Source organism: Terrapene carolina, unplaced genomic scaffold, assembly GCF_002925995.2.
Source record: "Terrapene carolina triunguis isolate 2854851 unplaced genomic scaffold, T_m_triunguis-2.0 Scaffold517, whole genome shotgun sequence".
NCBI lineage: Eukaryota > Metazoa > Chordata > Testudines > Emydidae > Terrapene > Terrapene triunguis.
The window spans coordinates 3,002,357-3,011,167 of NW_020664868.1; the positions used below are offsets into that span (position 1 = coordinate 3,002,357).

General features: G+C 61.8%; 1 protein-coding gene across 2 annotated transcripts in view; it reads left to right on the plus strand.

Annotated features, from left to right (window-relative positions):
- LOC112115427 (transmembrane protein 87A-like) overlaps positions 1 to 8,811 on the plus strand; it is a 21,972-nt gene that overhangs the window by 10,793 nt on the left and 2,368 nt on the right. Inside the window, exons 8-16 of one of the 2 annotated variants that reach the window (XM_026658898.2) lie at positions 564 to 628; positions 1,502 to 1,685; positions 2,707 to 2,806; positions 3,312 to 3,405; positions 3,880 to 3,951; positions 5,556 to 5,664; positions 5,928 to 5,986; positions 6,524 to 6,627; positions 8,153 to 8,232. In XM_026658898.2, the coding sequence (XP_026514683.1) occupies positions 564 to 628; positions 1,502 to 1,685; positions 2,707 to 2,806; positions 3,312 to 3,405; positions 3,880 to 3,951; positions 5,556 to 5,664; positions 5,928 to 5,986; positions 6,524 to 6,627; positions 8,153 to 8,232 (867 nt within the window). Of the gene's footprint in view, positions 1 to 563; positions 629 to 1,501; positions 1,686 to 2,706; positions 2,807 to 3,311; positions 3,406 to 3,879; positions 3,952 to 4,554; positions 4,624 to 5,555; positions 5,665 to 5,927; positions 5,987 to 6,523; positions 6,628 to 8,152; positions 8,233 to 8,811 lie in introns of both variants that reach the window. The other variant, XM_026658899.2, reaches the window with a different exon arrangement.

Genomic DNA, 8,811 nt, shown 5'->3' on the forward strand with positions numbered 1-8,811 from the left:
GGGGGGGGGGGGGGGGGGGGGTGAGCTGTCCCAGAGGGAGAGGGTGTAGCCGCGGGTGGGGTGGCTGTCCCAGTGAAGTGGGTGAGTGGCAGCTGTCCTATGGATTTGGGAGGGGGGCTGTTGCCAGGGGAGCAATTGGGGGTAGGGGGGAAGGGCAGCCATCTCAGCGTGAGTGGGGGGAGGAGGAGTGTGGGGCAGGGTGGGAGGTTGTCCCAGGGAGAGCGGGGTGGGGGGGTAGCAGCTGTCCCAGGGGATGGAGGGGGCTGTCCCAGGGGAGTGATGTGGGGGAGGGGCAGCTGTCCCAGGGTGAGTGGGGGGGTTCAGTGGGAGGCTATCCCAGGGAGAGCGGGGGCGGGGGGAGCTGAGCAGGGAGAGGGGTTGGGGGGAACAGGACGGATCCCTGCGGAAGGAAGGGGGCAGAGAAGGGGGGGGCAGCTGGTGTAGGGAGGGGGGCCCGGAGGGGGAGGGGGCGGCGAACGCAGCTGGAGAACAGCTGTTGTGGCGGGCGGGCCCCTGGCCTCTGGCTGCTTCTCGGCGCCCAGCTCCGTTGTCTCCCTCCCCAGTTGACGTCCGGATGAAACACCCTCACTACCAGTACATCTCCGCCTCCGCGTGGCCCCTCATGGCGGTGAGTGAGCCGGAGCGGGGCCAAGGCTCAGGGGAGGGACCCGACCCCCAGGGCTGGCCTGGTTTGGGGAGCGCAGCCCGGGGGTCTCCATGGCTGTGCTAACACCCCCTCCCCAGGAACGCCTGTAGGAGCTTCCCTGGGGCTGCTGCCGGCTCTCGCTGCTGGCTGGTTTGTGGCCTCCTGGCGAGCGGGTTTGCCAACCCCTCTCCCCCGCGGTGCTGTGCATTGTGGGTAACCACCCAGCTCTGCCTGACCCCCCCGAGCGCATTCTCATTTAGCACCATGAGCCGGGATGCTGGCTGGTTTTGCAAGCTAAGCAGGGTTTGGTCAGGTTGGTACCGGGAAGGGAGACCGCTGGGGCATATCCCACTACTGCAGGAAGGGACATGGGGGGTGTCCTCTGTGGGCCGGTTCTGAGCCCAGCATGGTGTTGGGCGGCGCTGCAGAGTGGGGTGGGGTGCTCAGAAGGGGGCGCTCCCCCGTCAGTGCTGCATCATGGCCCTGGAGGGGGTTTTGTGCTGCAAAATGGACTCGGTAGGGGGCGCTCTCAGGACTGACCCCCATGCCCCATTATGGCACTAGGGGGTGCTTTCCTTTTTCAGTCGTCGCTTCCCCTGCAGCCCCGGTGTGGTGCTAGGGGGCGCTGTGCTGCAAGGGGCTGTTTCAATAGGGGGCGCTCTCCCCTCACAGCCATTGCAGGCCCCAATGCAGCGCTAGGGGGCGCCGGCCCCTCAGATCAGGGCTGATCTCAAGGCCGCAGGGCAGGGTTGGGGGGGGGGGGGGGAGGGGGTGGGGCAGCCAGGAGGGCCCCCCCCCCCCCCGCCCTGCCCCTGTGATCAGGCCCGTCAGCTGCGCCGCTGTCCCGCCCCGCAGTTCTACATGGCCATGTGCATCGTCTACGTGTTCTACGGGGTGTTGTGGTTGGGGCTGCTGGCCTGCTACTGGCGGGACATCCTGCGCATCCAGTTCTGGATCGGGGGCGTCATCCTGCTGGGCATGTTGGAGAAGGCTGTCTTCTACGCCGAGTTCCAGAGCCTCCAGAGCCAGGGGGTGTCTGGTAAGTGCTCGGGGCCCCGGCGCAGCTCCCGCCCAGCAGGGTTCACCCTCGCTGGGACGTGGGTGGAAGACCTGGGGGTGAGTCAGTAGGGGGCGCCCTTCCCTCTCGGCACTGACCCCAGCGAGGCGTTAGGGGACGCTGGGGGAGCAGGTGGGAGCTCAGTAGAGGGCGCTTTCCCCTTGCAGTCAGTTGTAACGATGCTTTTAGGGGAGTAAAGGGGGGGGTTCAATAGGGAGCGCTCTCCCCTCTCAGCGCCGACCCCAGACCTTTTTGCTGCCCTCAGGCCCAGCGGCTCCCGCCCTGGGTTGCGTAGAGACCGACAGGAGAACACTGCCGCTGCATAATCCTTACGCTGCGCTTGATGCGCTGTTGCTTTGTCCTGCTGGGCATCAAATGCTGGGAAAATCTGCTCCCCTTTCGCTGAGGGTGCTCCCCCTTTGCCACCCTCCTTGTCTCCTCTCTTCTCCCCTCTGTGTGTCCTTGCGGCTCCCAGTTCACGCCTCCGAAGCGTCGTCATCTGGCCTTAGCGCTGCTCCTCCAGCGAGCGAGTCACGGTCGCTTTTCCCCTCCGACGCTGTCACCAGACACCCCGGGTTCAGTTGCGCTCGGTTCCCGTTTGGAAGCTTCCTCGAGGGTCGTGCCAGCCACATACATACAGCCCATGGGCTGGATCCTGGCCGGACCCCAGCCCTACCCCTGTTCCTCGCACGGAACGAGGCCAGATTGCCCCAGGTCTGTTTCCATCTCTGCGTCTTCTGTCCGGCTCCCACTAGGGGGTGGCATGGGACCGATGTAACGGGTCTGAAATGGCTCCTGGCTCTGGTTTCTGATTCCCTTTCTTCCCAGTTCTCAGCAGCTAAGTTGGCAGGCAGGCAGGCAGGAGGGGCTGGGAGGTGGCTGTGCCTGGCGGGGCTGGCCAGGGGGCATCTGTGCACGGCAGGGAGAGTTGGGGGTGATGGTTTGTGCCCCAACCTTCCCGTTCCCCGCCCCGTGGTGACGTTGCTTTTCTCTCCCGTTCCAGTCCAAGGGGCCGTGATCTTCGCCGAAGTGCTGTGCGCCGTGAAGCGCATGCTGGCCCGAGTGCTGGTCATCATCGCCAGCCTGGGGTACGGCATTGTCAAGTGAGTACCTGGGGCTGGGGCAGGGGCGGGGCCAGGGAGAGTGCGTGAGACAATACCAGTGGAAGAGACTTAAGAGTGATGCATGGCAGATTAGCCCATGAACCCTGGTGGATGATCCCTGAGTAATGCTGCTTCCGGGAACAAGCAGTTCAATTCCTTCCTGACCCCTGCCAATGACCAGTTTACGCCCTGAAGCCTGAGAGCTCACCTTCCCCTCCCTGCAGGAAGGGTAGTGTGCGTTTCGTATGGGTTGTGGGGAGCAGCTCCATGCCTTGCCACTCCGATCGGGGGGCGGGGGCCCTGGTGAGAGATGGGTCAGCCCATGTGTGTGGAGGACGGGGTGACCGTTCCAGGCGTTGGGGGGTGGAGGGGGGTTGCGTGAAGCTGAGGGGTGGGGGGGAAGCTGGAGGCGGGCGGCTCATCTCACGGAAGAGGTCCCTCCTTTCTCCCCTGGCTTGCCCGCCCCGTGGGTGACCCTGACCCTGCTGTCTGTGCTTCTCTGCAGGCCGCGGCTGGGCGCCCTGCTGAACCGGGTGGTGGGCGTGGGGCTGATGTACCTGCTCTTCTCCATCATTGAGGGCGTCCTGCGGGTGAAATCGGTAAGTAGGGACCTTGGGGGGGGGGGGGGGGGGGGGGGGAGCGTGGCGCCAGCAGCCATGGGCGGCCTGGAATCACGGCCCCAGTCACAGCGATGGGGGCGCTTCATTGGAGCCCCGCGGCGGGTGGGAGATGGTGCCTCTGAACGGGGCTATGGTGGCAGTTGTTTCTGGGGGCGGCAGGAGCAGGAGGGATGCGGCAGGGGGGCATCCTTGGGGCACTGCCCTGCTGGGGACAGCTGTCCCTGCTGGGCACGGCTGTCTCTCCTGGCAGCCCCAGAGGGATTCGCCCCCGGCCCTGGGGGTGTCGAGCGGGGAGGCGTGTGGGTAGGGGCTGCAGCTGGGGGGTTGGGGGTGGGGCTAAACTGGGGAGAGGGCGGGGCTTAGTTGGGGGATGGCCTGGGCCGGTGTGGGGTGGGTTGGCTGGCCCTGCTCCATGATCCCTCAGCGTCTGGCTCTTCCCTCCCCGCTGCCCAGGACCAGGGTAGCACGGCCACCCTGGTGTGCAACATTGCGCTGGCCTTTGTCGATTCCTGCATCGTCTGGTGGATATCCTTTACCCTACGCCCCCGGGGCCGCCTTCCTCCTGCCCCGGCCCCCACCGCACAGCAGGCTCGCTTGGGGGAGGGGGGAGGCAGCCAGGGGTGGTCCCGGCCACCGGGTGCCTGGAATGGGGCTGGCCTTGCAAGGGACAGCCTGTGGGGGTCACCCTGGGGCTCCCTGTGAGAGGCAGGGCGGGGCTAGGTGGGGATTGCCCCCACAGTGGGTGGGGCCTAGCTGTGGCAGGACTTGCCTTGGGGGCGGGGCCTAGCAGGGGGAGGTTTGCCCTGGGGCTCCCTGTGGGAGGGAGGGGCGGGGCTAGCTGGGGGATTGTCCTAGGGGGTGGGGCTAGTGTTCTGATTGACCTTTGTAGGTGGGGGACTCCTGTCCTCTAACCGACTGTTCCATAGGGGGGTGGTTGGCGGGGGGGGGGCATCCCTCCTTGATCCCGAACTAACCGCGCCCAGCTGACCCTATCACAAAGAAGCCCCCCCGCTGTACGAACGTGGGTTGGACTGTAGCCGTCTGTGCTGTCCCCCTGCACCCCCTCCTTAGCCTCCTCCCCTCCCCCCCCCGCTCACCTGTCTCTGCTTCTCTTCTTCCCCTCTCCAGGCTCAGGATGACCTGGTGTTGCTGGCTGCAATCCCTCTGGCTATGCTTGACTCTGCCCTCTGCTGGTGGATATCCTGGGCCGCCGTGGGTCTGCCCGAGCTCGGCCGCACGGCTCCCCTCCCCTCCCCTCGCGCTCACTAGCCTGCTACCATCCTCCTCTGTCCGGGTCCCCAGCGCCGCCGGGGTCCGCGTCCGACTGCTCCGGCCAGTGGGAGGTGGAGGACTGATTGGGCAGTGGGGGCTGGGCGTCAGGACTCCTGGGTTCCGTTCCCCATTCTGGGAGGGGGAGGGAGGTCTAGTGGTTAGAGCGGTCAGGTGAGGGCTGGATGTCAAGACGCCTGGGTTCTGTTCCCAGCTCTGGGAGGAGTGTGAGGTCCAATGGTTAGAGCAAGGGGACGTGGGGTCAGGACTCCTGGGTTGTATCCCCAATGCTGGGTGGGCCTGGGCTATGGTGGTTGGAGCAGGAGGGGGCTGCAAGGCAGGACTCCTGGGTTCTATCCCCAGCTGTGCAGTGGGGCGGGGGAAGTGGTCAGAACTCCTGGGTCGTATTCCTAGGGTTTGCTGTGTACTATTGGGGGCAGCCTGTCTGTGCCTCGGTTTCCCTGTCTCTAAAATGGAGGTCATGACCCTCACCTCCCCTTAGGCCTCTTGGGGTGGGAGGGGCTGCAGGAGGCAGAAGATGCTTATTAACCATTTCCTGGCCTTCGGGGAGTGGGGCAGGGGGGACGTGTGTTGTATGCTACCGAGTGCCTGAGACAGGTAATTCTCTCGGCCTCCTTGTGTGCTGACACCCCCCCCAGCCCCCATCTGAGGTGTCCCAGAATGCTTTGCAGTAGTCCCCATTGGTTTATGGGGCATGCCTGGGGGAGGGGCCGAGGTCAGACACCATAGAATGGGCGGGGAAGGGTTGCGTGGGCTGTAGCGAGTTCGAGGAGATGAAGCCACCCTCCCCCCCTATATCCTCCCGGCGTACCCCGTTTTTTTCCCTTAACGGGCCGCACATCCTCATCAGCCTGGTGCAGACCATGAAGCTCTTGAAGCTACGGCGCAACACGGTGAAGCTGTCCCTGTACCGCCACTTCACCAACACCCTCATCTTCGCCGTGATCGGTGAGCCGGGGGACGCTGGGGGGAGTGAACTGAGAGCTGGGCCCCCTCTCCCGGCACGCAGGATCCCGCGGGGCAGGGCTCTGAGGCCACCAGGATCCCTTCCCCGGCTCTTGAGCGGCCGTGCCCCCGGATCAGTCTGTGCCCGGGCGGGGATGATTGGCACTGAATGCCCCCACCCCCAGTAGCGATGGTAAAGCTGAACGGGGGGTCGGGGGGACCCGCCTGGCAGCCGTCACCCTGGTAACAGCCTGTCTCATCCCCAGCCTCCGTCATCTTCATCATCTGGACCACCAAGACCTTCCGGCTCACCAAGTGCCAGTCGGTGAGTAGCCAGGCGCTGCTCTGATTCAGGGCAGCCCCAGCCTGGCTTGTGGGTGCCACGGGCAGTCGGGCCGGCACAGTAACCCGGTGAACAAGAGCCGAGCCTGGGGGAGGTCGGGTCCCTTGGGGAGGAACTGGGCCCAGGCTGGCTGTGGAGGCGACACGAGGCTGCAGATCCGCGCTGCAGCGTCTAACCACCCAGCCCCGGTGGCTGGCTGGCTGCGACCTCCTGGGGTGCTACCGGCCGCAGTCTGCAGCAGCTACTGTTGGGACGCTGAGTCCCACATGGGGCTGGGAATCAGGACTCCTGGGTTCTGTTCCCTGCTCTGCCACTGATTCACTGGGTGCCCTTGGGCAAGGCACTCCCGCCCTGTGCCTCAGTTTCCCCGTTGCTCCATAACTCTCCTTCCTCCAATGGGAGGCTGTGTGGCTGAATGTCAGGGGCGCGGTAGGACGACCCGGGGAGGAGGGGGCTTCCATGTCTGTCCTGCCTCCCCCGGCTCACTCCCTTTCCCGCTGCTCCCTTGCCCCTTCCCAGGACTGGCGGGAGCTGTGGATCGACGACGCCTTCTGGAGGTTCCTCTTCTCCATCATCCTGCTGGTGATCATGTTCCTGTGGAGGCCTTCAGCCAACAACCAAAGGTGCCTGGACCCCCCCCCCCCTTTTTCCCCCCTCGGGCTATGCTCTGCCAGGCGCTCGGGACTGGGACTGGAAGGATCCAACCCAGGTGTCGTCTGTAACGTCAGTGCCGATCACCCGGGCGGAGGGGGCAGTGAAAGCATCTAGACTGGGGCTTGGCTGAGAGCTGCGCTCGGCCCGTTTTCCAGGGATGAGCCGCCTCCTCGGATCCAGCCTCAGAAAGGCTGGTCCCCGGCAGCTGGGAAGGGCAGCTGGGATGGGAGAGGTCAGTTGTTGGGGGAAGGGTGTTTCGAGATGGGAGCTGTGATGGGGGAGTGGGGCGAAGGATCCGGTTTCCCACTGAGCCACTGCTGACCCCAGTACCCCGGCGTGGCGCTAAGGGGGCCGTTATTTGGTTCCCCTCATGCACACACACTATCCCGTAGGACCATTGTGAGCATCCGGTCTAACCGCCTGTATAACCCGCCCAGCCGTTCCTGCAGCCAGTCCAGATCTGGTGGCTAAGATGGAGCCACATCTCCACCCAGTCGCTGGCTGCATCCCCTGCCCTGCTCCATGGGGTATTAAACCCCCAGGTGATGCCCCCCCTTAAAAAAATATCCCTGCAACTGGCATGGTCTTCTGAAAGATCTGCCCTAGTTCAAACAGGAGTTATTTTAAGGAAGTCCCTGTAAGGATTTGGTTTTGATCGGTAAATGTCAGTAAACTTTGATTTCACCGCAAATACGCAAACCAGCGAGAAAAATGTTTCCATCTGTGAGAACTGAAAGATACAGCTGGGCAAAGGAAGACGAATGCTGCTTCAGAACGTATCAGCGTTTGATTTCAAGCTGTTTACTCATGGTTTGACGTGTGATATTGACAGTTGGTGTTTTAACAGTTACAAAAAATGTCACTTTTTTAAACCTTCGCATCTGTCGTTAAATAATTGTCTGTCCCCGCTCCCCCATAATTTCCCACAACAGTGAACATTAAAATAAAAAAAATGCTTAAAACTCAGAATTTTGCACACCTGTGAAAATTTAAATACAGTGGAACCTCAGCGTTACAGACACCTGGGGGACGGAGGTTGTTCATAACTCTGAAACGTTCGTAACTGTGATCCAAACATTCTGGTGGTTCTGTCAAAAGTTTACAACTGAATGTTGACTTTAACACAGCTTTGAAACTTTACGATGCAGAAGGAAAATGCTGCTTTCCCTTTATTTTTGCAGTAGTTTGTTTCACACGGCACTGTGCCGTATTTGCTTTTTGTGTGTCTGTCTGCTGCCGCCAGATTGTGTACTTCCGGTTCCAAAGGAGGTGTGTGGTTGACCGGTCAGTTGGTAACTCTGGTGTTCATAAGTCTGAGGTTCTACTGTAGCTGATGATGGGGGGGGGAAGGTGCTTAAACGTACATCGATACCCTTTGAAATTTTTAAAAAAAGAATCAAATTCTGCCTAGACTTGTAATCCGGGAGGATGATCACAGTGGTCCTCCTGGCTATGGGATCTGTGCATTTGTGAGCCATTGTGCTATCTCGGCAGATACGCGTTTGTGCCGCTGGTGGATGAAGGGAGCGAGGAAGAGGACGAGGAAGAGGAACATATGGTGAACGAGGCCTTTGGTAAGTCGGATCTAACAGGATTCTCCCCCCCCCCCAGACCCTGGACTCCGGTGTCCGTTGCTTGGGGCAGGGTAGGAAGAAACTGGCCTGAACTCAAGTGACTCCCTTTGCTCCTTACCTTTCACCCTGCTCTCTCAGTGTGTGGCTGGCTTGTGCTCATACACCAATAATACCAATTTGGTTATTGGCGTATACCAACGTGGGGTGTGCAGGAAAGGGTGAGCGAAGCCCTTCCTGACCCCTGCTCCCTGAAGCATGAGCTTGATTTCCCCTTAACTTAGCAGGGCTCTAAATTATCGCAACCAGGAAATGATCCAGCCACAGGGTTGGACTTCTGGCACTGCTACCTGCATAGCTTCTGCACTGTGTATGTATGTGCCTAGGGCAATATATAGGGGGCAAGGTTATTTTTGCCCTGTACACAAAGATAAGGATGTCGGACTGTAATCCAGCTCTGTAAGCATGAGGTAGGCAGTGCTGTATAAGGGTCAGAGGAGTGGTGACAGGACTGGGAGTCAGGACTCCTGGGTTCTTCTCTTCCTGGAGCTGGTGGGGGAGTGGGGTCTAGTGGTTGGAACA